The following is a 27,296-nucleotide window of genomic DNA, read 5'->3' as shown; positions in this document are numbered from 1 at the left end:
CTTGCAAACTATCATCTGGAGCCACTTCATCCTGTGGATGGTGTTAATTTGGTCTACACTGGGGCTTTTGGTTTTCAATGAAATGACTTTAGATCTGCATAGACTCCCCATGTTGACCAACACTGGCCCCACCACTTCCCGCCACTACCGGGAGGCTCAGGCCAGGGATCCAGGGTCCCTGACCAGGGGGTTCTGATGGCCCCAGCCCAGGACATTGATACCTGCAAACCATCCAGGCCCTTCCAGAGTCCAGCTGTCCCCAGCCAGCATCAGGAAGGAAGCAATCTAGTCATCGAAGAGCCCTTTCCTGCAGGGGCACAGTTCAGGGGAAGGAGCCTGGGCTGGGAGTCCCAGGGGTCCCTGATCTCATCGACACACAGCCTTGAGCTTGAACAGATCACCTGACTCCCTGAGCTGCTGCTTCTACATCATGCAGGACAGGGAAAGATCCAGGGGCTGGTGTCCTCCGAGTTTGAAGTCCAGCTCCTGTGCTTGTCTTGGAAAAGTCACTTCATCACTCTCAAAGCTGGGGTCACACTGGGAATCATGTGTGGCTGCTGAGGGGATGAAACACAGCAACACACAGAGCCCTCCTGCCCTTCCTGGCAGGCCAGGAATCCGGGGTTCCTGACCAGGGGGTTCTGGCAGCATGGTGGATCTCAGAAATACAGTGCTGGGACACCACAGCCTTCACTACAACTATATTCTGGGTGACTCCATTGCTATGAAATTCTACAAGGAAAAATGGAGAGAAAAAACCAGAATAATAGTTGCCTCTGGGTGCTAAGATGGACTGGGAAGGGGCAGAGAGAATGTTCTGGGGTAGTGCAGATGTTCTGAATCTGAGGGGCGGTTTGGGTTACACAGGTGTACGCATTCATCAGAACTCAAAAAATTGAGTGGTATACTTGAGGTCTGTGCTGTTTGTTGTGTGTCACTTTTACCATGAAAGAAAAGCATTGTAAATCAATATTGAACTCTATATCATGGTATTCATGCAGCAGATTTAGAAGCGTACTTTCCAGCTGACCGTGGAATGGATCAAATGAGTAAGCAGGGTGACAGAGAGAGGAGGGAGGTTTGTCCACGCAAACATGGTCACATTTTAATTGTAGAGGCCAGGTAGTAGGTGTTGCCTTTAAAATTCTTGACACTTTCCTGTGTGTTTGGAAATGTTCCAGATCAAATGTCAGGGAAATAAATCAGGGAGCTGCAGGACTCAGCCCAGGGCTCTGCTCTAGCTGCAGGGTTCCCATCTGTGAGGTGCAGAGAGCAGTGCTCACAGGGCAACTCTGAGACTCAAGCCAGAAGTTGTTGCACTGAGTCAAGGGCAGCCCACTGGCAACCCGCAGTAAGCACCTCCATTCTGCCCTGCCTCTCTCAGGTGTCACCCTTGAGTGCCAGCCTCTGAGTGGCCTCCCGAGGATCTGTTACAGCCCGCACCTCCTCCACCTGCTGTCCGTTTCGATCCTCTGCCCAGCCTCTTACTCTGACTCACTCCTTCCTTTTCCTTCATTTGATTCTTTATCTGTCTCCTCCCATTAGAATACAGACTCCAGGAGAAGAGGGACTCTTCTTGATCACAGCTGTATCCTTTGCTCCAAAAATGCATAGTCCCTGGCACATAGTAAGGGCACAGTGAATCTTTGTTGAGTAAAAAGCAAAAATCAATCCACAGAGCCTGTACATTCTACGTAGCCCTCAGGTGGAACATTCTGGCTGCATGGCTGCCTGTTGCTAGAACCTCCCCGACCATGGCCAGCAGGAGGAGAGCTCAGAGGGCAGCTCCCCCCATTGCAGGACACATGGACACCTGAGGTCCAGAGGACCATGCAAGTTTCCATGCTGGAGCTCATGGTCAAGTGCTCATCTCTGAGAACAGATGGCAGATGGACAGACAGACAGGCTTCACTAGGCTGGGCTGGCCAAGATGCCTGTGTTAATTACAGTGAGCATGACAAGCCAGCCAGGCAGCTTTTGCCCGTGTAGCTGTCCTTGTTTGGCAGCAGGCAGGCTGGTGCAGGCTGCTCACAGGCCACAGCCATGGATTTTCCTGTGGCCAATCCTGCTAATGCAGGCCTGGTTGTCTGCAGTGCCCCCTGAATGTGGTGGCCCAGGTGGACTGGCACAGTGAGGTCCCTCCCTGAGGACTGGTGGCCACTCCTGCCTGCCTCCATCAGCCAGGCTGGCACGGGTGAGGCTGCTGTCCCCATGATGAGCATTTGCTAGACACAACCTGTCTGCACAGGTGCACTTGCTGGCAGGGGTGGCATGGTGCCTGGGCACTGTGTGTGACCACAGAGGGCATCACAGAGGATGTCAGAGGCAGGGGATTTGAGCCAGATGTACATAGATGTACAGAGACTGGGATCAGCCAGTCCTCCGCCAGCCCCCCACAACCCCCAACACTGCTGGGATGCAAAATACAGTTTGCAGCCCTGATAGGGAGCCCAGGAAAATGGTCTCTCTTGGTCACAAATCACTCTTCCCGAGTCCAGGCCAGTCTTGCCCCTAGACCGACAGTGTACACCACAGCTGTGGGCAGCTGTTAAGCTTCCGGAACCTGTCACTCCCCTGCCCAAAACCTTCACTGGTTCCCATCCCCCTCCAAGAAAATAATAGCTGTAATAACATCTGCCATGTGAAGCATTTTACAGCTGATGATGAGTGCTCTGGATTCCATCCAGCACATGGGCCAGGCACCTCCCCAAGCCCTTTACCTGGAAGAACCCAGCGCATCCTCCAGACCCCTCTGAGGTGCTTCTGCTGCTGCTGCTTACCCCAGCTTACAGATGAGGAAACCGAGGCAGGGAGATAGGAGACCTGGAAATGGATTTGAACCTCCAGAGCCTAACTTCAGCCTAGCCCAGCTCTGTGGTGTGAAGCCACCATCCCCACCAACACTGAGTGCAACTCTTTGCCCGTACCCCTCCTTCCCCTTCCCCAAGGCTCCACATCCAGAGCCCACCTCAGAGTGGGCACTGTGGGGGACTTTCCTCCCTGTCACCATCTTTTCTGTGAGCCCCTTATGACCAAGATTATGTGTGACGCATCACTCTGTCCATGGTCCTGACCGAATGAGAAGCTAGTCATTGCGGTTGGAGAAATGAAGGCTGAGGGAGGCAGCAGATGGATAATTCCCTCCTTCCTCCTCCCACCTCATCTCTTCTATATCATGATGAGAGAATGGGTGGGCACTTTGGCTACACAGGGAGAGGCCCCTTAGCTGCTCCCTTTGGGGGAGTCTATGTGACACTGGAGCCTGCAGAGCAGCCCTGGTGGGGTGATCCTGGTGGTGTAAGGCAGTGTCTCCTGATTGTGACTCCTGACCCTGCATCCAGTTGACTCTATGGGACTTGTTACAAGTGCAGAATCCAGATGCCACCCGGGACTGGCTGAGTTGAACCTCCAGAGGGGCTTCCAGGAAATGGATATTTGCACCCACTCCTGCTCCATCCCTGGACTACGCTGTGCACAGAAATATGTGTCTGGCACTGATCGTGTCCTGCCCTTCACCCCTGTTTCTTGCCTGCTAGCCTTGCAGTGGGACAGGGTGCTAGGAGGTGAGGAGGGGCCTCAGAGGATTTTAGCAGTGCTGGTGGACTAGCCGGGTATAGGAGATGGCAAGGGGGCAGGGAGGTGGGCTCAGCCTGGGGAGTGTCAGAAACATAGGTCCCCACACACTGGGGCTGACATTACCTGCTCCTGGCCTGGGACAGAAAGTGGGATGTGTCAGCTGGGCTCCAGCTAGGAGTGCAGACATCATGCACGCATGCACACCTCATGGGTCCACAAGGACACACAGCCCCAAACCCACTGTTCACTCCCGACAAACCCTCGGGGAGTGCAGGTGAGTGGGTGCATATTTCTATGAAGCTCAGAAACATGCCTCAGTTTGCACGTATGCCCCCACCCCTCTGAGCACCTGCCCTAGCAACTGCCCATGTGTGGAGCGCAGGGCCCACCAGAAGCCCGCAGCTGCTCCCTCTCCTGCCACCCCTGCCAGGCCCATCCCTGGGCTGCTGTCTGCCATTGCACGATAACCAGATGAGACAAGGCAATTTATGACACCAGCTGTCTCTGTCAAAACCAGATCTCCCACACATGCTGGGGGAAGCCAATTACCCCCAGCCCAGCCTGGCCAGAAACCAGAATTCACGAGGGAGACAGGGGAGGGCTGGAATCTGGCCCTTGAGGATTTGCCCTTTCTTCTTGCCCTTGGGGATCAGGTGTCCTTTTCCCTAGCTGCTCTGTGTGTGTGGCTGCACCTCTGGCCCAGCCCCCAGGCCAGTGGCTGCAAAAACAGTTTCAGGGTGGACAGCAGGTGGGTGGGGAGGTTTAGGGGAAGAGTGGTCCAGGGTCTCCATGGCAACAAGGAAGACAGGCACCCTGTGCCCCTCACCTCTCCCACAGTGGACCATCAGGTGTTGACAGTGATGTCCTCTGCCTCCCTCTACGTCCATTCTTCTCATCCCCCAAGACCCCTGCCTAGATTTCCTTCTGCCTAGAACAAATGCTCTCCTCCGTGCCCTTCTGAACTTCTGGATCAGACTAAGAGTCAAATCTCTGCTTCACCAGGAACCAGGTGGGCAGCCTGGGCAAGTAGCATTTCTTCTCTGACTGCAATTTGTGCATCAGTGAAAAAACAAAGAGATGGTCATTTCTATAAGAAACACTGAGCCAGAATTCACTGTGTACTGGACTGCGTTCTAGAAGTTGGGAATGCTCCATGGAACACACGAAGTCCCTGCTTGCTGAGCTGCTGGCCCTACTGGAGAAGGCAGAAAGTGCACATTTCTGGAATTCTTCACTGTCCTCACTGCTCAGTCTGTAGCCCCTTCCAGCACCAGCATAGCTCAGGGAGGATGATCAGCCACCAGCCTCACACAGGCACAGGTGGCTCAGGGCAGAGCCCTGGGGTTGACATGAGCTAAGTGACCCTTTTATGAAGCCTCATTGATCTGATGGACCTTGGTCACGGGCCTTAAAGAGAACTTTCTCAGCCTCGTTTCTGAGTGTCTGGACACAAAGCAGGTCCATTAATATGTATTCATGTCACATACCATGTACCAGTCCCTGTGCCAGATGAGCAGGGTTCAGTGAGATGAGAGGGAACTTCCGGGTGGTGGCTGGCCTGGTGGAAGATTCTAGCAGTGCTCTTTGTCCCCTCCACAGTGTGGGAACAGAGATGTACATTCACATTAATCATAGTGTCCACTTCCCTTCATAGTTTACAGGACACTTCCACCTCTTTTTGTCCCTTGAAGCATTTCTAACACTGTAGGCATCAACTGAATGAACATCTCTCCTTTTACAGATGAGGAAACTGAGGCTCAGAGTCCACTGTTGACTTGCTCGAGAACCCAGAGCCGGGGGGGGAAGCACTCACAGTGGAACTGATTCTCCTCGAGCTCAGCGCAGTGTCTGCTTGACATCTGTCACCTGCATTGTCTGATGCAGTGCCTCCTCCACCCCAGCACCCCTGTAGGCCAGGCGACACGGTTGCCCATTCACAACTGGAAGCATGACTGTCCTGTGCTGGGATTTGAACCTGTGCCCAGCTGATGCAAGTGTCCTAGGCCATGAGCAAATCTGTAGCAAATCAGTTCATTAAAACTCACCTTGCAAACACTCCTGGGCACAGAGGCCCCAGCTGCTCCATTTCCAGGAGAGCAAATTCCTTCCTGGCTGGAGAGGAGTCAGGATAATGTAGGCAGGCAATTTAAAGAACTCTGGCAAAAACAGCACTCTGCCACGATTACACTTCCCAGCCATGGCAGGATCAGTCCGTAAGTGGGATATCAAGTTTATTACAGCTATTTCCAACCTATAATTGGTTTTGTGGAACACAAAGAGAAGGAGGATGGGGGTGGAAGGAGGTGATTTTTCCCCTTTTCCTTTTTTTCCTTCCCTTTTTCAGATGATGGTACCCAGGGAATTTGGTGAGGCGGCTGGAGCTGGAGACTCATTTTTTTTCAAATTAAAGTGTACCCGTCTGGCCAGCAGGGTCTCATGCTCCTGGCTGGACTAAGTCCATTGGCCACAATTTGGTGGCTCCACTTGAAAAACCACTGGCCGGGCTGCAGCCAGTGGGGAGCAGCTGGCCCTGGGATGGGGTCCAGCAGCCTGGAGGGGGATTGAGAAGCTGTGATCAGGTAGGGCTGATAGTTCTAGAACCAGAACAGGGCAACCCACAGGGTTCAAAGAGCTCTGTGGGAGGTCACCATGCTCCAAAATTTAGGGAAACTGAGGCCCTGAGGGGTAAAGAATGCAGAGGTAACTTGTGGGGTTTGGACCCCAACTTTGGGCCCCTCAGAAACTTCTACACAGCAAAGCTGGTCATTTGGGGAATTCATGGCAGAAACATCATTGGGGTGGGAAGGAATTGTATTTACCTAAGCACCGATTGTGTGTCTGCTGCCCACCCACACCACCACCAATAGCTAATGTATGTTGAACACACCCTCATAGAAGTACATGAGTTTATAATTTCAAAGCAATGCCTAGCATGTAGTAAGCATGCAATGAATTCACTAGTATAGTTTCCCCTTATTTGGGACTTGACTTTGTCCAATTTCAGTTTACCTGTGGTCAGCCCTGGCCTGAAAATATTACATGGAAAAGTCTAAAACTAAACAATTCCTAAGTTTTAAATTGCTCGCTGTTGTGCATAGTGTGATGAAATCTCACACCATCCCAGTCCTTCCAGCTTGGGACTTGAATCATTCCTTTGTCCAGAGTATCCACACTATATATCCTACTCTCCTGTTAGTCACTTAATAGCCAACTTGATTATCAGATCAGCTGTTGTCTACATGTATGCATACATGTTGCATATGAGAAAGCACACACATTCATGTAACTTTTATTATGGTACATTATCATACTTTTTAGTTTTGTTGTTGCTGTTAATTTCTTACCATGCCTAATTTATAAATTCAACTTTATCATAGTAGATACATGTAGGAAAGGTATAGTCTATGGGGCTCAGTACCATGTGTTTTTAGGCATCCACAGGGTCTTGGAATGAATCCCAGGGGTAAGCGAGTGACTGTGTTGTCACCCCCGCCCTGTTACCATGACTGGGTGCTCCGCAGTCCTGGGCTGCCTGTCACTGTGTGTCTGCCTCCAATGCTCTGCATTCTTAAGCAGGGCCCTTGCAGAGGGGATGATGCTTTCCATTTTGCAGCTGCAGAAACTGAAGCACAGAGACCTCTCCAAGGTCACACACCCGTAAACTAAGAGTAACAGAGCTGGATTCTAAACTGAGAGCCATGTGACCCACAAAACCTCTGCACACCCCATCACACCAGGCTTCACTCTTGCAACCCCAGAGGACCCTCACTTCCTAGGGATTCTGCTGAGAGCTCAGCACCACAGTGTGTGGTCTCAGGAAGGTCACCTGTCACTCTCTAGGACTTAGTTCTTTAAGAACAGGGGTGATGCTGGGGCTGACCTTGCTTCAGGCCTTAGGGATGGCCTGAAGCCACAGGCTGGGACCCGAGATCCCAGTCAGCCTGGGGCCGGGCAGCAGGCTGTCCTGGGCTCGTCTACACTGCAGGGTAGCAAGAGCTCCTAGCACTGTAAGGATGCTGCCTGGTCGTCCCACCATTTATCCTTCAGTCAGCAGATAGTCATCAAGAAAGTACTCCGTGCGGAACTCCGGGAACAGAGAGACGAAGGGACAGACACAGACGCTGCACTCACAGAGCTCCTGTCCTAGGGAGCATTTGCATCCAAGGGCTAATTTACTTAATTGATAAAAATCTGTTCAATGAGTGAACAAAATCATTCATCTCAGAAGCACTGCTCCTGCTGTGGGCTGGAAAACCCACCTGACCCAGGGCTGGCTCCCAGGACAGCAGCTTCCTGCCACACCAGCTTCCCTGTTGTGTGTCTGCCTGCTCCCGCCCACCCTGGCACCCTAGGAGTGCTTCAGGGCTCTGGACCTGCCCACCTTGGATACGTGCTCAGAGCAGCCTTGGGCTGTTTGGGTGATTGATGGCTTTCCCTCGCCTGACTCCTCTGAGAGCCCTCCAGGATGGTGCTTCCTCCAAAGGAATCCCGGCTCCTCTGGGAGGACATCCTGTAACACTTGGTAAACACTTGTTGCTGCAGCCTCCGTCATCCTGACTGTTGTCTTTCACAAACTGTGAGCCTGGTACCTCTTCACCAGACCCCAGGTCAGGCGTGCTGGGCTGCAACCACCGCTACAATAATTTCCTCCTCTCTCCTGGGGCCCAGAACTGTGCCTGCACCACTATTACCTGGAGAGAAGGTTCCAGAATTAAAGAGGTGGTATCCTCCAGCCCATGCTCAACCTGGCACCCACTGCACCCTCTGCCCACATCCTGTGATCCCTGTCCCCACCCAGCTTCTGTCTTGGGGCCTCCTACCAGCAGGAGCTACAGCACAGCCTCCTTGCAGATAGCTGGGCTTGGTGGTGCATATCTGTAATCCTAGCACTCTGGGAGGCTGAGGCAGGAGGATTGCAAATTAGTCCAGCTTGGGCAATTTAGTGAGACCCTGTCTCAAAATAAAAATAAAAAAGGACTGGGGATAGAGCTCAGTGTGACGGCCTTGGGTTTAACTCCCATAATTTCCCCTCAAAAAGTCACTCACCCACTGGCGGGAGAGTATCTGATCTCCCTTTCCCTTCGCTGAGGTGCGTGGGGGCAGGGTGGCGGGGGGGGGGGCAGGGCGGCGGCTGGGGGGTGGGCAGTGGCCAGGACCGGAGAGAGGTGCCTGCCACTAGTTGTCGTCCTGGCTCCGAGATCAGCCGTCCCCAGTGTCCCAGGCGGTGTGGCAAAGCAGTTTCTCACTCCCCAGGCTGACAGCAAGACCCCAGACACAGCCCCAGAGAAAAAGATGTAAATAAAACCAAAGAAACTAGCCTCGTCCTTGAAACTCCCGTCCCTCGGCCTGAAACAGCGATTTACGACTTGAATAATTGTTCCGTGCTGTACCCCGGAAGTGTGGGTCCGCGTGCCGATGATGCGTGGGTGCAGGTGTATTTCCCTAGTCGTAAAACCCTCAGTCCCAGCGAATAAATTTGAGGAGACAGTTTTACTGACAGATTTTTTTCTCCTTTGTGTAATAAAAAAAAAATGGAGTGAAATTTGGGATTGGGGCGATAAGGGCTGCGCACTTTAGAAGATAAAAGAGCCGAACCTGAAGGGAGGCGCGGCCGGGACACGCTGAGGTGGGCGCTGGCTTCCGGGACACGCTGAGGTGGCCGCTGGCTTCCGCGCCACCTCCCCTGCTCCTCCGCCAGGAGCCTGGGGTGGAGGGTGAGGTTGGGCACTGGTTCCCTCCCAGGTCTGGCAGGTCGGCCAGGAGCCAGAGCCCACTCAGCCCCTCCAGGCCTCAGTTTCTTCATCTACCAAATGGGAAAATTGTCTTCTATTCTGCTCCCTTCCCAGGGCCCACACTGCGCAGTGGGATTACACCGGGTTTCCTGAGCTTGGCTGCCGACCGCAGGGCCGGGCAGTTCTGTTGGAGGCTGTTGTCAGCAGCAGCCCCGGCCTCTGTTGGCAGATGCCAGGATCCCCCTCCCTGCCGTGATAACCAAAAATGTCTCCAGAACTTGTCTGATGTCCCTTGGTAGGAAAGGGGACAAAACTGTCCCCAGATGAAGTCCTGGCCTGAAATGTACTTCGTTGTCTCTAAAAGGCCAAATGAATGTCAGAGGAGCAGGGCATGGTGGCTCATGCCTGTATCCCAGCACTCTCGGAAGCTGAGGCAGGAGGACAGCAAATTGGGGCTCAGCCTGGGCAACTTAGTAAGACTCCACCTCAAAATAAAAACTAAAAAATGGGCTGAGGGTGTAGCTCAGGGTGAAGATGTTGGTTTGATTGCCAGTACTCCAAGAAACAAACAAACAAAAGAATGAGGAGAGCATAGGAAGTGGGTAGAGGACTGAGCAGGGAGGGAGCCCCAGGCCAGAAGTGGAGAGATGGGAGATGAGTGCTCTGGCCTCCTCCTCAGCAGACCCTGTGCCCGGCTGGAGGCAGTCAGCAAGGGCTCCCTTCGGGTTTTGCCAGACACAGACCAAGCCCGGGCTGTTTAGGGGTGGGGGCCTGGGGCAAGGGCAGTGTGGAGCCCAGGGAGAGGAGGTGTCAGCTTTCCTACTCCTGCTCTTCCGCTGGTTCTCCATTCTGTGCTCCTCATGCTCCCATGGAAGCCGGGCCTGGCTGCAGACAGGCGAGGGGAGGAGTCCTGTGTGGTCCCCTGCCTTCCACCCCTCAGAGCACAAGCCCAGTACACGAGTGAAAGTGGCCTGGGTGGAAGGGAGGGGCAGGCCCTTAGAGGGCAAAGGAGAACCCACCGTGGGACCCCTGCCTCCATGGATCTCCATCATCCTTCTAAGCTCCCCGATGAGGCAGGTGTCCCCCTGCTGCTCTAGGACGGGCACCAGCACAGATATGGCCCGTGCCTGGCACACAGCTGGTGCTCAATAAACGCTGGCAGGACTGCCCTGAACCTGCATTCCCTAAGCCGCCCAGGCACATGGAGTCCAAGTCTGCTGGGGGCAGATGTGTCAGAGGAGGCCAGCTCCCCAGCCAGAGGGCCGATCCCTGTGCCCAGGCAGCTCTGGGCATCCCCCAGCCCAGCCCTTCTGAGGAACAGGTTCCTGGCCACCAGCCTCCCAGCCCCCTCTCCCCCTGCCTCCACCTCCCAGCCACAGGGAGTTAATTCCACTTCTCTGGGCCCAGGCATGAGGCCTCCCCATCGCAGGCTGTTAGCTTGGAGCCCAGCTGAGTGGCGAGAGGCTGCAAGCTCTGGGTCTATAATAGAGTTGCTGAGACAAGCAGAAAGCCGGAGCCGAGTAAACAGATAAATAATTGAAACAGTTACAACACATACCTTGCTGCTTTGTGGAGTAACACTTTCATTAGTGGGAGGCAGCACAGGCATGGGGAGGCAGCCGGGCAGCCAGGAACCCGGATGCTTGGGTCTAGCTCTGAACAGCTGACCGGCTGGGCAAATCCCCCACCTCCCATCCCCCACCCACATCTTCCGGCCTCAGCTTCATTTTCAGCCCCTGGGTCCCCTTTCTCGAGCGAGCCTCCCTCTTGGCCTAGCCTGAGGGCAGCCACACAGCACTCAAAGCTGATCCCTCTCCCTTCCCGGCCCCTTCCCTCTAATCTTGCCACCCTCCTGGACTGCTCCTCCTAGAGCCTGAGGGGGCTTGTAAACACAATCTGTTCCTGGTCCTCCACCTCCTCGGTCCTCAGGGAAAGCTGCAGTCCTCTTTACTGCAGCCCTCTATGATCCCACACATCCTGCCTCTTGCCTCCACCCTCTTGTTCCTGTCCTTTCTGCTCAGGCACCTGACAGTAACTTCCACAAATGCTCACTGTTCTGTCCTGCCTCAGGGCCTTTGCTTCTGCTATCCTCTCTGCTTGGAAAGCACTCCCACCTTTTGTCAGGCTCCCTCTACTCTTCCTGCAAAAGCAACTTAAGCCTCACTTCGTCCAGGAATCCCTCAGCGATTAGCCTATCTCCCGAATGATGGTGGTGAATGATGGTGGTCACGGCTCTGGGCTCCCTTGCCATTCTGAGTCTAGCCTCTAAGAATTCATCAGACATTATAACAAATGAACTGGTTTGTCTGTCTATGAGACACCATGACTGCACCATGACTGTCCCCTGGTTCCCATGTCCTCCCCCTTCCCGTCCAGCCTGCTCCCTAGTTCCTTCCCTTTTTGGGCTGAGGTTCTGGCATCAGACTGTGACCTGCACTGCAAACCCTACTCTAATGGCCCTGATCCTGCCCAGGGCTCCCCAGGTGCTCTGGGTTGCTGGTCCTAAGTGGGATCTGCTCCTTCCTGGCTGCAGGGCCTGGAAGTCCCTTCCCTTCAGAGTCCCCTCCATTGATGTCACGCAGTGGCAGTGATGCTCTCATGGGAGGACTCTAGTGATGGTGGTGATGCCTCCCGCAGGGATGTCAGGAGCCCGGGGCTGGGCAGTGTCCTGGGGAAGGGACAGTGGGACAGCTGAGCTCACCTGCAGTGCCTGTGCTCTTGGCAGGTGACTGATGGCGGCACCATCAAGCAGAAGATCTTCACATTTGACGCCATGTTCTCCACCAACTACTCGCACATGGAGAACTACCGCCGGCGGGAGGACCTGGTGTACCAGTCCACCGTGAGGTGAGCACAGCAGCGTCGGGTGGGTGGCTGAGGGCACTCCTCAGGCAGGATGGCAAGGCAGGCTTCCTGACCCCATTTCCCAGGAAGACACTGAGGCCCAGAGAGAGTGAGCAGTGTGCCTAACCTCACATAGCCTGGAATGACAGACCAGTTTGGAAGCCCGGGCCACACACTCTACTGTCCCCCGAGGGCTCTGGGCCATACAGGCCCTAGCTTGGAAAGGAGAATGACCCCACACAACTTGACTGCCACAGATTCAAGCCAGTCAGGTCTCGTTCCAGGCTGCTGTTTTCTAGGGCTGTGGGTAGCCACAGCCCCACATCCTCCCAAAAGACTACAATCCTACCTCATTCCTGTGACCCTTTCTGCACATGGGTCCATCTTCCCGGAGGGCCTTTGTCCCTTCCGTCACCTGGTAAACTCCTCATCAGCCTTCAGAACCCCACACTCCAGGTCCACCAATGAGGCCTCTCCCTTGGACAGACTCTTATCCAGCAAAACTGAAGTCTCCAGGCTGGATGGCTACAGCTCCCCACTACCCACTCCTCCTCCAGGGGGCCTCTTATAGCACAGAGAGAGGCACTGCGCCCCTGTACTAGATGTGCACAATTTTTGCAAGCATGTGCGCACACATATACACACTCACACGCAGGCTCTTTCACGTGACACACCAAGTGTTTTGCCTGCTGCCTGGATGCAAAGTGGCAGCTTGCTCCAGGGCTACAGGAGGATCTGGCCGTGCTGGGCCCCACTGTGTCCCTGGTCACAGCCCTTGCAGCATACACTGTGGCAATGGCTTTGTGGGGTGCCCCAGGAGTGGTTGATGCTCCACCACTTAGACTCTGAGCCCCAAAGAGGGTTAGGCTCCTGTCCCCGTCATGGGGCCATGGGCTTCAGGAGGAACAATGTTCCCCCTCGCCTAGCAACCCCAGCTCTCAGCCTGGTATCCTGCACTCAGGTGCACAGTGAATATGCAAAATGAGTGGGTGACCCTGGAGACACTGTTTTGCCCTGGGGGGCAGCAGAATGATTGTGTGGCACCACAAGATGGCAAAGGGTGCATGTAGCCCCACAGCCCTGCATGGGAGCCTGCTTGGGCCAGGCCAGGAAGGCACCGTGGCCCGGCATGACCTTGTTGGTCCCCTCCTCTCCTTGGGGGCTGCAGAGCGGAGTAAACAGTTGCACAGATGCCCTCATCCATTCAGTTAGAATTTCTCCAGTACTTGCTTTCCAAAAGCAATTGGGACACCTTAAAATGCTAAAGCACACCAAAAACAAGCAGGTTACAATCAAGATGGGAAAAGACATAAAAACTCATTTTGGAGAAGAAAATATCTATTCTGGGAAGCAGATATAGTTTTGTAGCAAGTGAGCTCTCCAAGTGAGCTCTCCCATGGTCCCCATGCTTCCTGGAGCCCCAGCCCCTGTGTGGTACCTGTGACCTCCTCGGGGAGCCCCAGCCTGACCTGTCTGTCTGTCCAATCTGCCACCCCTTCCCCAGGCATGGCCTCGGTGGTTCCTTGGCTGTGTTGCCTAGGTGGAGAAGACAACCCAGAGACTGCCCAGAACCTCCCTGTGCCTGCTGGCTCCTGTTTCCTGCCTCATCCAAAGCGTGGCTGGGTGCGGGGAGACCTGGGTTCAAATCCAGACTCAGCCACCGCCTACCCCGTGAGCTTCTTCACATGTGGGGCAGGCTCCCTGGGAGTGACTTCCTTCAACTGCTATGGTATCTAAGGAAAAAGTACGTCCAGTGGCCCCCGCTCGAATGTTGGCTCTTCCCCCTCCTGGCACTGGGGAAATCTGGGACTGGCAGCTCTGTGACTGAGTGTCCTGGTCTCCAGAATTAGATGACAACAGCAAGTAGCTTGCTGCAGCCTCAGGAGGACCTGTTAAGTGAATTTGATAAGTGAATTTGCGTAAAGCACAGCGCAGAGCCCCTGAGCAGGGCCTGTTTGCTGTTATTGTCTCACACAACCCTTCCCTTCCACCATTAGACCAAAAAACTCACCTTTTTAAGAATCTCGTAAAGCCTCCCTGTACACTGCTTCTCTTTTGATTCTCACAAACAACCCCTTAAATCAAAGCAGGCGTTATTATTTTCTGTAGCCTAGAGGATGTTTTGGTTTTTGCTTTTTAAAGAAGGGATCAAAGCTCAACAAGGTAAAGGGACTCATCCGAGGGTCTTCCCTGGAATGACATGATCTGGGTCAGTCCTGAAGCCACTTCTTTCTACCCCGACACTATACTGACTTGTCTTACAGTTGAGGAAACTTAGGCCCAGAGAGGGTATGAGACCTACCCAAAGTCACACAGCCACCCTGACTTAGCTCAGTCTCTCTGACTTGTGGCTGGGGCTCTTTTCTTCCCCTCTTGGGGAGCTGGACAACCTGCTTCAGGGTAACCCAGTTACCCTGGTGATCTCCCAGGCAGACAGCACCGCAGAGATCCAAGGGGTCCCGTTGGTGGCACCCAGGGGTCCTGGAGAAGGATCCAACCTCTGAAGTCTAATCAGATCCCAATCTCATGCCACTGTGGGGGGAGGCTGTGGGCCCCAATAGGGCTGAGGGAGGAGGAACCTTCGCATTTACATATAGACGAAGATATTTACAAATTAGTGCATCTCCACAGAAAGCTGGCTCCACAGCTGTCTGAGGTGCTTCCTCTTCAGCTGGAGAAGCAAGCGGGAGAGAAAGGAGCTCAGATACTGAGACCTAAGAGTCTGCAGAGGAGCCACAGCCCCCAGGACTCCCTGAGCTTTTCCCTCTACTGGTGTGGCCCCCAGGGATGGAAGTCAGTGGTGACTGGTGGAGGCCTTGCTGATGCAGGGTGACCCAGCTGTGCAACCTCGGTGGTCACTGCCCCTGTGAGCCTCCAGTGGCCATCTACACCGGGCCTCCTGAGTTCCGAACCTCAGGACCCAGAAGGCCTGAGTTCGCATGGACCAGAAGGTCTTCTCTGAGGGTTTGTCCACTGCCCACTCACCAAAGCCTGGCCTGCTGCGAGGTGCCCAGGGGACCAGGGGACAGTGATGAATAGAAGGGGCCCCGTGTTTCAACCCCACAGGACATCAGCCTCCCGGGATGCCCTGTGAGTCAGTGCCCCTTCACCGCCCTGCCTGCACACACGGTGCCTCCTGTATCCTGAGCACTTTGCAGACCTTGTCCCACACCATCCACTCAGCACGTCACGAAGAGCACAGGACGGGTTTCTCTGGCCCAGGTGACGTACAGTCACGCCCTGGGCTGGGGCCACCCAGGCACACCTCACCCACTATGGTTGCCCACAAGCGCCCTCCCTCCGGATCGGCCTCCAGGAAGCCTGTCCTGTGGCAGGATGATGGCCCACCCTCCCTAGGCTGGAGGACGGGGCCAACCAGGCCTGATGCCCTCACAGTAGCCCCCCATCAAGGGGTGGAAGCCACGGTGGGGCCCCCTGCTGCCCCATGAACCAGCCCACTGAGGAGGGAACATTCAGGCCTCCATCCCTCCCCTACAGTCGCACCAGATGCTTGTCTCACAGTGATTCCTGTGTGTGATGGACAATGAGGATAAAATGGTGAACACAACAGCATCATCAGAGCCACCTTTGGAAGGGTTATAGTGTAGTGAGAGAGGAGATACAGCCTACAAACGGGTCTAAAATCAAGGAGAAGAATGCTTACAGTGTGGTGCGCATGCACAGGAAGTCGCGTCATAGGACAGAAAAGAATGAGAATAACGGAGGTGGGGGAAGGACACAGCTTCTCACAGGACCTGGCATCTAGGCGGAGGTCGCAGTGTTAAAGAAGCCAACCAGGCAGGGCTGAGGGTAGGCAGCGCTTTCCAAAGAAAGGGCACAGCACATGCAAAGGTCCTGAGGTGAGAAGGAATTTGTTGTGAGCTGGGAGCTGCCACAGGGCCAGTGTGGCCAGAGAGCCAGAAACAAGGAAGCTAGTTGGCTTTTATCAGTGTCTGGAAGCCACTGAAGGCTCTGGCCTGCTGTGAATGCCTTTTGGAAAGTCTACCCTGAGTACTGAGTGAAGGATAGGTTGGAGGTGCCAAGAAGGGAGACAAAGCCATTCACAGAGGAGCCTGAGCTCTGATTTCCAAGTCCCACTGGAAATGTGCGTAGACCCTGAGAGCCAGAAACAGGTGGCTGGGTGGGGCGGGGACCTGGGCTTGGTGCAGAAGCAGGGGAGGGAGAAGTGGCTGGAGCCAGTCTGGGCATGGGGGAGGATGCCACGCCCTCCACTCCTACTACAGGCTTGGGTCTGCAGATCTGTGTCTGATGCTCGGCTATGGGACACAGAAGGCCCAGGAGATCTTAAAACCGTCCCCTTCCCTTGATGTCCAAAAGCCTGCAAGTCCCTCCAGAGCCCAGGGCCCTCTCCCTTGCGCTCCCCCCCAGACCTACTGGCATTTAGAGAGGAACAATAAATATTGTGGAATGGAGAGAGGGGGGAGATAAAACATGGAGATAAATAAATAGCTAACAATCCAAGTAATAAAATGATTGCCATCCTAGGAAAGATTCAGATGCGGTGCTCCGATGAATCAGAGATGCAGGGACGGGGAAATCATGATGTAGGTGGCATTTGAAGTGGCTCTAGCCACAGAAGCAGGTTTTAGACAAAGAAGGCTGGGGGCAGGTGCTCCAAGTGGAGGATGCTGTGTGCCCAGAGGCACAGAGGTGGGAAGTGCCCAGAAGGGACAAGGCCACACCAGACGGGGCAGACAATGGCTCTGAGTAGAGGCGCTCTGGACTGTGCTCTGATGAACAATGGAGTTCCTTCTTAAATGAACACATTAACGGCTTAGTCCAGAGAGCAGAGGGATTTGTTTGCTTTTGAGAACTTCCTCCTTCTGAAATCTCATGTGTTAATGTGACACCCAAATGCTTTCTTTACTGTTGGTACAAAGAAAGACACCATCTGACCCACACTGCAGTGATAGTGCATCTGGAGCTGTCTCCTCCCTCTGCATACAATCATGATCCACACACCCTTCGCCTCCAAAATATACATAACAGGTGCTGTGCGCCTGTGAATGGTCATTCATTCATTATTCATGTGGCTATTCAGCAAGCACACATGAACACCTACTATGTGCAGCGCTGTGCTAGGCTCTGGGCAACAGAATACACACAGGCCCTGCCCCATGGAGCTCTCTGCAGTTTTGTCTGATTCCTGGCCCACTGTGCATCTGCTCCTGTCTCTACCACCCAGAAATCATCCAGGCCTGGAAATCTGAGAGAGCAAGAACAGCCTCTTAGTTATATCAAAACTGAAATCCCCTACTTCCAACCCCAAGTAGGAGACAGTCTTGTCTCAAAACCAGGGATTATTTAGTAGCTGCAGTTCTCCCTCCAGCCACTAGGGGCATCACACATCTCCTGAGCACCTAGCTTCTGGTGGTGTCTACACCAAAGGCTGGTCCATGGGCCACTTGCATTAGGATCCACTTGGAAGTTACTTGAAAATACCAATTTCTAGGCCTCATCAAGACAAAATTTGATTCAAGCCCGGAACAGAACTCAGCAGTGAGGAATCTTTCTTAAACAATCTTCCAGGTAAAGACATTGGCAGGGAGACTTGGAAAGCCCAGCCCCCACACACACACACATCTCCCTCCTGCCCTGTGTGCAGACTGGAGCCAAAGAACGCAACAGAGGCTCCAAAGCAGCAATTATTCTAGTCACGGCTGGCAGCTGTTGGCAGCAGACGATGGTTTTGAGGCTCTTGCAGTGGAACCCGCTGGGTTGGAAGGTGATGGAATAGCCGGGCCACCAGGGACCTCCCAGTCCATCCCCTGAGTCCCGATGGCCTCATAGGCACCAGCAGTTCTAGACATGGGTTGTTCCATGCCAAGGCTGTGCTACATAGAAGCGGTTCCCTGGGCCTAGGGCTTCTTGCTGAGGCTGGGGGACAGAGAACAAAGGAAGCTGCTCCTCCAACAGCCCCTGGACACACCCCTTTCTGCTAAGATGAAGCTTGGATCTGCTTTCCAGCTGGAGGTTACCCTGGGGCCATGGGAGCCACCATCTCACAGCACCAGATAGGGAAGGGCACCTGGGTCAGGCTTGTCTCTCAGGGGGGACCCTCGCTCCTCCATCCCTCCATCCTCAGTGGTCCTCAAAGGGCCTGGGAGAGCTCCCCTCATGAGCCCAGCTGTGTTGAGTGGGTTATGAGTTGTATCCAAATGCAGAATGACCATCTCCACCAGCCAACTCTTTGCCCTCCATCACTGGGTTTAACCCCAACAACCATCTGTGGAGCACAAATCTTATGCTCACTGAATCATGTTGAGCAGATGAGGACATGAAAGAGCAGAGAGGTGCAGTCGCCTGTCCAAGGCCACACAGCTTTTGAAGGGTGAAACCTAGGTGAACCCCCAAGCTGTGATACTCCATGGCCCCCCGGACTGCATCCACTCTCTGGGCCATTGTGGGCAGGCTCCTCAGACTGACAGTGACAGGTGCCCAGCCCACCCCAGGACCAGGGCCAGGCACTGGGGACTGGGGTGACTGAGTGAGGGACACTGGGGTGTGACCTTATCTGTGTATGGTCACACACGCACACAGGTGCACACACAGGGCCCCTGGATGCCCTGGCCAAGGAGGCCCAGACTTGTCAATCCTGGCTCCAGGAAAGGGATGCAGGAAGCCACTGTCCCAGATCTCTGCCCTCTGCGACTGGCAGTCAATTCCATCGACTGGCCGAGAGCAAGCTGTTCAGCCTGACATGACTGGCTAGTCGGCAGGAGGCCTCACAGAGCTGCCCCGTCCCAGGGCACCCATAGCCCCCCTCCCTACACCTTCCCTGCATCAGCCTCTCCCTCCTCACCTCTTCTTCCTTCTGCAGGGTCGCTGCCCCCTCCTAGTCTGTGCCCACAAGTGTGCATCCATATGCCATGCAATATGCTGGAAACATCCTTGCATCTCTTAGCTTGGAGCTCCCTGCAGCCTAGGTCTGCATGCCTCAGAGGCCCCAGGATCTTAAGGAGGCCCTGTTTCTGCATCTAGGGCTTGGGGTATTCCGAGGTGCTTCTCCTTGGGCGAGTCTTTGGTGAGTGGAGGCATTTGAGCAGGGAACTGAGAGATGCTCTCCTAGGCCATGGCCCCTACCAAGGAGTCCCCTCCACCCACCTGCTCCTCCTGAGCAGTCCTCTTCACCCACCTGCCCCCATTCTATTTGACCCCAGATCAATGAGACCCATAGGGCTCCCAGGACACGACCCCTTGGCAAGGGTCTAGCTGTCCCCCCGAGGGACATTTGCAAAGCTGCCTGCTGCCCTCTGGTGATGTGTGGTGGTATTGCAAAGGTGAGAGGAGTCTCACCTAGGCCCCCCATCACCATGGAGGGGTCCTGTCACTTAAGAATAAGGACTCCCCTACACCCAGGTTCTCAGTGCCCCAATCAGCACCTCAGTTAAGGCTTCTTCAGTTAATGAGCCCACAGATTATCAAACTCCACACTTACCATTTCAAAGAACCAGTCAAACTTTCCCATCCATTGCGTGATTAAACAACCACCTGTGCACCTCAGACCCTGTTTAAGGGGCTCAGCCCAGAGGGGGCAGTGACTTGCACAGCCTACCTGCTGATGGGACTGAGCCCGTGCTAGAGTCTGGAGCCAGTTGCTGCCCAGGGGAGATTTAAGATCACAGAGCCCCAGCCTAGTCCACTAATACAGAACATCAGCTGGGCAGGGACACAGCATCTGGGTCTGAAAGCCCAAGGTGATTCCATTGTGCAGGCACAGTGGGGACCACAACTGTAGAACATTCCCTGTCACAGAGTCTGAATCCTGTTCTGAAAGTGATAAGAAGCCTTTGAAGTCAATCCTGTTTATAGTTTTGCAGTGCGGAGAGACAGACCAGGGTCCCTGGAGGGGTGGGGCAGATGTGCAGTCAGAGCCAGCAGGGGCCACTGACAAACAGGAAATGGGAGAGATCAAAAACAGAGACATTGATGGTGACCTCGAGGGCCATGGCCATAGCATTTGGGTGGAGGGGCTCTGTCCTGAATCAGGGAGAGTGCTGAGGACCAGTGAGGGCAGAGGGTGGGGGCAGGATTTCTGAGCTCTTTGTGGATCTGGATGGATGCATCTGTTGGACAGCTGAGTGCAGACAGCTAGTGGGTCACTGAAACACGGGGCCGGGGCAGAGGTTGTGAGAGTCACTGACATAGAGGCCGCCTAAATCCACTGTCCCCTCCCAGACTCCTAGATCTGCCAGCAGCCTTTAGCATCACCCACGCTAACCTCCAGATGAGAAACCAAAGCCCAGAGACTGTAGGTGACTTCCCTAAGGCCACACAGCAAGTCAGCTGCAGAATCAAAACTCAGCTTTGGGCTCCTAGAGGAGAACCATTTTCACCACTGGGCTCTGGACAGCTTCCCTATCACCTGCACCTGTGGGATGGAATTGCTGATATGGCGAATAATTTATATAGCTGCAGTCTAGAAAACCAGAGCTGTGGGAAATCACACACACACAGAGACACACAGACACACAGTATCCTTTTAGTTCTAAGCAGAAAAAACAGTAACCAGGCTGTCGGTTTTATTACTAATTATGTAACTATTTTATTGCTGGTATTAAAAAATTGAAGGCTGAAAATGCTCAGGAAAGATCTAATTTAGTAAACAGTTCAGAATAAAGTATTTGTCACCAAGGTATTTCTTCACATTAGAATTTGCTTTAGGTAATTCAAACCTCCTCCTTAATATATGATTGTGGTCTAATAAAATTCTGTGGTCCTGGGAGAAGCTCCTTCATTGTGAAAGATAATTGTGTTTCAGGGGGTGAGGGTTAGGTGGGCCTGATGGCCATTGAGTGGAGGCACTAGGGAACCTGAAGGTGGGGAAGTCTGCTGGCAGAGGGCAGAAGTGAAGAGTTTAAGAGGTGTGCCAAAGGCCACTGCCAAAGACAAAGTAAACCTCAATAATAGATGGGTGGATTAATGGATGGGTGGATGGGTGGGGGGATAGATGGATGGATGGATGGATAGATGGATGGAGAGGTGAATGGATGGGTGAGTGGGTGTATGGATGGATGGATAGATGGTTGGATGGGTAGATAGATGGATGCATGGATGTGTGGATGGATGCTTGCATGGATGGATGGATGGATGGATGGATGGACAGATGGATGGATGGATGCATAGAAGGATGGATGGACACATGGTTGGATGGGCAGATGGATGGATGCATGGATGGGTGGATTGATGGATGTATGCATGGATGGATGAGTGGATGGATGGATGGATGGATGTGTGGATGGATGCTTGCACGGATGGATGGATGGACAGATGGATGGATGGATGGATGGATGGAAGAATGGATGGATACATGGTTGGATGGGAAGATGGATGGATGCATGGATGGGTGGATTGATGGATGTATGCGTGGATGGATGAGTGGATGGATGCATGGATGTGTGGATGGATGCTTGCATGGATGGATGGATGGATGGATGGATGGATGGATGGTTGGATGGATGGACAGATGAATGGGGGATGCATGGATACATGGATAGATGGGCAGATGGATGGATGGATGGATGCATGCATGCATGTATTCAGGGATGAGTTCCCAGCTGGATCTTTCAGTTGCTGTAAAATGAACCCTGAGTGAAGTAGTCATTTAAGATCCTCACTGATAAAGATACAAGAGAGAAGGTGAACAAGCTGCTGGCCATCCGTCCAAAATAGGTACTGTCACTTCTATGTGCAAGTAACAGACTTCAGCTTAGACAATAAAGCAAAAAGACACAAGGCTGCTGGGCATGGGCAACCTTTCTTATTTTGCAAAACTGAAAGAGATGACCAGAGAAGTTGAGTGACTTACTCTAGGTCACACAATCTGGTGGTATTGGAAGCCCAGGGGCCAGGCCTCCCAGTGTCCAACCAAGAGCCATCATTTTCTTTACAGGGTACAGCAGGTTAAGTCCTCTTTCTGGGCATCACAGTCCCTCGATGTCCAGGTTCATCTACACCCACCCAGTAACCACAGGGAGCTTTCAAAAGTGAAATTGGGTCATGGCAGCTTGGCTGAAAGCCCTACAAGGGCCTCCCACTTACTTGGGATGAACCCCACTTTCCTATCCTGCTCGCGGGCAGCTCATCTGGCAGCCTCCCTCTCAGCCCCTCCCTACTCTGGCTTCAGGTCACCCTGGCCTTCTCCCCAAGCTCCTTGTCACCTCAAGATATTTGCTTCTCCCCTGCCATACACTCTTCCCCCACCCAGGTCTCGGGTGAGACCCTGAGCCCTCACCTCCCCCAGGTTCCCACCAATCCCATCAATCTGCTGGTTGCTTTGCTTGTTCTGCACAGGGTTGATTACTGTTCTGTAGGACTCCACTGACTTGTCTGAGTTTATGTTTTCCTTTCAGCCTCTCAAACGCAGGTGCCCCTGAGGACAAGTCTTGGTCCCTCTGGCCCTGGACAGCCAGCACCTCCTGATCCGAGGGCCTGGTTGTTAAACTAGTATCCAGCTCTGAGCCAAGAGGCCTGAGACCTAGACAGCTGAGATCCCATGATAGCAGAGTGACTGTGCCAATCACGTGACTTGTCTGGGCCTCAGTTTCCTTTTTGTCTGGTGCATATATGGGAGGGTGCTGGGCGCAGGCTGCCCTTTTAGATCTGGCGTATCTGCGCAACTGAGGAAACAGGAGGAACCAGATTCCCAGGGTTACCTGGCTCCATGGGTAGGTATGGTGGCATTAGAGTTTTGATCAGTTCTGTGTGCTCGCATTCTGGTTCTGATTGGCTGCGTGTATTTGCATTAGGATTTTTCATTTGGGTTCTGATTGGCTCCATGTGTTTACGTTCAGCTCCTATATTTGCCTTTGTGCTCTGCCCTTGCTGCACCTTTCCTGGCAACCCAAGCTAAGCTCCTGATTGTTATTTGGAGAGGTGTGGGAGGCTTGGCTAATTGATTACATATTTCCTACCTTGGCAGGACATTTGTTTGCCCGTGTCTTGTTTTTTCCCTGCCAGGTTAATGCTCCTGCATATGTGGAGTACTTTGTGGGGACCATGGGACCAAGTCCAACCATAACTCTCCCCTCCGCCCACCCTGCCCAGGGCTTCCAAGCACTTTAATTTAACTTCCCTGGACCTTTGCTTCCCCCTGGAGAGTGATGATAGAGCAGAGCCCTGAGCTCCCAGCACTAAGAATAGCTGACATTGGCTCTGCTCTAAGCACTTTCCTCACGGTGACTCATCCATCCTCATGCCACACCAAGAAGGTCCTACTTATACTTCTGGTGGTGAGTGAGACAATGAAGTTCAGAGAGGTTCGGTGACTCACTGAGTTCACACAGCAGGTAAACGGACAAGCCAGGATTCCAGGCCTCCATCTGGGTGAGAGGGCAGCAGCAGGACACAGGCCTCAGGGACCCTTAGCAGCACTGGGGAGCTGGGCAGGTGGGCAGCTGGGGTCTAGCTGTGCTGGAAATCACTGTTGGCACCGGGCAGGACTCAGAGCTTCAGCTGCTTCATCAGTAGAAGAGGAATTGGGGTTCTGGTCCCCAAGCTGGGGTGAAGGTGGTGGATTCTTATCTCCACGTGCCTCACCCAGCACCTCTCATACAGAGGTGTGAAGGAGAGGCCGGTGGAGTCACTGGCGCTTGCGGCATGCTGTGCTTCCTGCCTTACACCCACGTTCTGTGGGAGGATGACTTTTATACCGTGAGATGTAATTGTAGTAATAATGGGTTTCTCTGAATGGAAGGTGGCCTTTGGTGTGGTCCCAGTGGGGACAGTGCCGTGAGCCTCCCCCTTTCCCACAGACTGAGGCTCCACAAGGGAGGGGCCCTGTCTGCGTATGTGCATGCGTGTGTGTGTGTGTGTGTGTGTGTGTGTGCGCGTGTGTGTGTCCCGGCTCTGCAGGGAGTGCAGAGGGAATGGAGGAGTTAATGAAGGTTCCGGCTCTACCTGCTTTTCAGAGCATTCTTTCCTGGTTCCTCTTCCCCCCCAGCCCTCCTAACTGTACCCCTGTGCCCCAGTGTGGCTGGAGATTTGCGGCCTTGGGCTTGGGGCAGGGAGGGTGCAGGTGGACCCTGCTTTGTGAGTGGTGTAGCCTCATGCCAGGGTTTGTGATCCCTGTGTCTGGAGGGCGGTTGTCCCTGCTGCCTCCTTCACCAGCACACAGGCTCTACACTTGCGTCCTGTTCGAATCCAGAGCTTCCCTCTTCCCTCTTCCCTCAGGGGATTCAGACAAGGAGAGAAGCCCACAAGTAGAGCAGTGTGGTGGGGAGGCAGGAATGTGGCCCGGAGGACCTTGGGAGGCCCCTGCAGGACAGGCCTGGAGCTCACGAAGTGTGAGGCTGAATCAGGCCCAGGCAGGGCCCATGGGTGCAGCTCTCAGCACTTGCTGCAAACAGAAAACATCTCCATGGGACCTGTTCTATGCCTGGCAACCTCAGGTCCCCACATCCCCTCTTTAGAGGCCACTAAATGGCTCCAGACCTGCCCATGGCCATAGGCATCTCAGCCTTTGCCTCGAGTTGCCTCCCCTTCCTCATCCTCTCAAAGACAACAGAGCCAACCCCTGCAGGGCCTGCACGTCAGCAGTGTGGTTCGAGCTGTTTATTTTCCATTTCCATTAAGGCATAATATATATACAGCAAAGAGCTGAACACAAAGGGCTCAGATCAGGGAACTGTTACACATGCCCCACCACTGTCCAGGACAAAATGCAAACACCCCTAGCATCCCACAAGGCTTCCTCTCACCAAGAGGGACATGCTGCCCTTACTTTTACTAGGAGTGCTGTAACGATAGGCCATAAGCTAGGTGGCTTAAAACTACTGAAATGTAATGTCTCAAAGTTCTGAAGGTTGAAAGTCTGAAATGCAGGTATTATAGGGCCAGACTCCCTCTGAAGTTCTAGGGGGAAATTCTGCCTTGCTTCTTCCTAGCTGCTGGTGGCTGCCAACAATCTGTCCCTCTTCTTGCCCCTGCCTCTGTGGATCTGTCTCTGGGTCCACATTTCTTTCTTATTAGAGCACCAGCCATTGGATTAGGACCCACGCCGGTCCAGTGTGGCTTCATCTCACCGTGGTCACATCTTCAAAGACCCTATTTCTAGGAAAGTCACATAAGTGGGGACAGGGCCTAGGACCTCAGCATCCCTCTGTGGGGTGGAGGCACAATTCAACTCCCTGGCAGTGTGCCAGAGTGTTTGAGCCCATTCTCACTCCCACTATCCAGGTATGAGAGCTCCCTCGGCCCACATCCTGTGTGCACTATCTGGACCCAGCTGCGAGGCTGGCTTTATATTTCTTCATGGTCCACGGTGTTTTTCTGCTACTTCTGCAAAGCTGGGACCCATCAATTACCTCTTGGGCCTGGGCAAACCCTGTTCATCCTTAGGACTAAACACAGGCATCTCTTCCCAGAGCTCCACCCAGGGAGAATCTAGAGGTTTGCACTCCACTCCTCTGCACTCTGATCCTCCTAGAGACCCCCAGTCCCTACAGCCATGGCCAAGCTGGTCCTCAGACCCATGTGAGCAAGTGCCCTTGCCTCTCTGAGATCTTTACTTGGACCATTCCAAATGTCCACACAGCTCCCTCGTTGGATACCTCTGTGTCTCTGCCACATGTCACCTCTGCAGAGAGGCCTTCCCTGGCCACCTGGTCTAAAACAGCATTCCCATCAACATCCATGCCCTGCCTCCTGTTTCTTTCTAGTTCAGTGTCTACTCACTTGTGTGCTTGCTGATTGCCTCTTGCACCCCTAAAACTAAGTTTCCTCTCATCTCTTGCTCCCTGTCCCATCCTTAGCACCTGAAAGACTGCCAGGGGCATCAATAAATGTTTGTGGAAGTAGTGAATGAGAGGACTTTGTGAATCACAGACAATAGCAATGTCTATGTGCTAAGGTGGGGAGTAGGTGGGACATTAATCAAGGTCACCTTGGTTAGGTGTGAGCCCAGTTGGAGCTCCATTGGTGGTGGCTGTTTTCTTGCTTTCCTAGTGCTGCTATAATGAGTCCCCATAAACAGAGCTGTCTAGAACAAAGCAAATTTAAAGTCATGTAGTTCTGGAGGTCAGAGTCTGGAATGGGCCTCACTGGCTAAGTTCCGTCATCACCTCTGCTGTAACTTACATCCTCCAGCCACCCTCCAATAAGGACTTCTGTGATTCTTTAGGGCTCACCTGGATGACTGAGCATCATCTTCCATCTCAAGACCCTTAATCACATCTGCAGAGTCCATCTTGCCATGTGTATCAGTCACTTTCCTGTCCCTGGGACAAAATACCCAACACCCACAATTTAAAAGAGGAGAGATCTATTTGGCTCAGAGTTTCAGAGGGTTCAGTCTATGGTAGGCTAGCTCCAAAAAAGAAAATGGCATGGTGGAGGATCATTGTGGAGGAAAGCTGCTCCACCTATGGTCATCTAGGAAGCAGAAAGAGAAAGGAGGAGCTGGGACAAGAACATATGCTTCCAGATCAGACCTCAGTGACCCACCTCCAACCAGGCCCCACCTCAGCAGTACATTCAGCTGTGACCCTCATCAATGGATGAATCCACTGAACATGGTGTCCCCATAATCCAATTGCCTTCCAAAAGCCCAAGCTCTGAACAGACAAGACTTTGGGGGAACATTTCAGCTCGAAACCATGAGACCATTTGAAGTGACATATTCTGTGCACAGTTTCTGATCATTTGTGGAACCTAGAGTCCTGCCCAGTGCTGTGTGGGACCAAGGAGGACACTGTGCCAGAAGGGTAAGGAAGGATGGGGGAGCAGAAGAGGGAAGGGAGGAGTGGCCAACCATTTAGCACTGGGATCCAAAAGAGAGGATTAGACTTGATCCCCCGCATTTGGGTCCCTGATCCTTGTGATGAATAATAAAACCAAAATCTATGGAATGTTGAAGACAAGAGGTCCAGGTGTCTCCAGGCATGAGAATTCCAGCCCACCCTCTGTATGGCCATGGGATCCAAGACAAGTCACTACCTCTCCTTCAGTTTCCCTCTCCCATGGAGATGATGACAATGGTAACTATCCCATAAGCATGTTTGAGGCTGAAATGAGACAGATGAGTTCTCAGGAGGGTCACAGGTTGAATGAAGGAGGAGGGTAGTGATGGTTATGGACCATGAACCTTGCGTGGATTTGGCCCCTCAGCACATTTGTTCAGTGAAA

The 27,296-nt window shown here is 53.4% G+C and overlaps 1 protein-coding gene across 8 annotated transcripts in view; it reads left to right on the top strand.

The window, feature by feature from the left end:
* Igsf21 (immunoglobin superfamily member 21) overlaps positions 1-27,296 on the top strand; it is a 220,645-nt gene that overhangs the window by 141,088 nt on the left and 52,261 nt on the right. For 5 of the 8 annotated variants that reach the window (XM_087215693.1, XM_021262926.2, XM_087215691.1 and 2 more), the window contains one exon: positions 12,034-12,155. The exons of the other annotated variants lie outside the window; for them this stretch is intronic. In XM_087215693.1, the coding sequence (XP_087071819.1) occupies positions 12,034-12,155 (122 nt within the window). The remainder of the gene's footprint in view (positions 1-12,033; positions 12,156-27,296) is intronic. 8 annotated transcript variants of the gene reach the window in all.

This window comes from Heterocephalus glaber, unplaced genomic scaffold, assembly GCF_053883595.1.
Source record: "Heterocephalus glaber isolate CG9 unplaced genomic scaffold, H.glaber_assembly_v1.0 deba00001452, whole genome shotgun sequence".
Classification (NCBI taxonomy): Eukaryota; Metazoa; Chordata; class Mammalia; order Rodentia; family Bathyergidae; genus Heterocephalus; species Heterocephalus glaber.
Note: the sequence above shows the minus strand (reverse complement) of the source record. Positions and strands in the feature narration are given on the sequence as shown.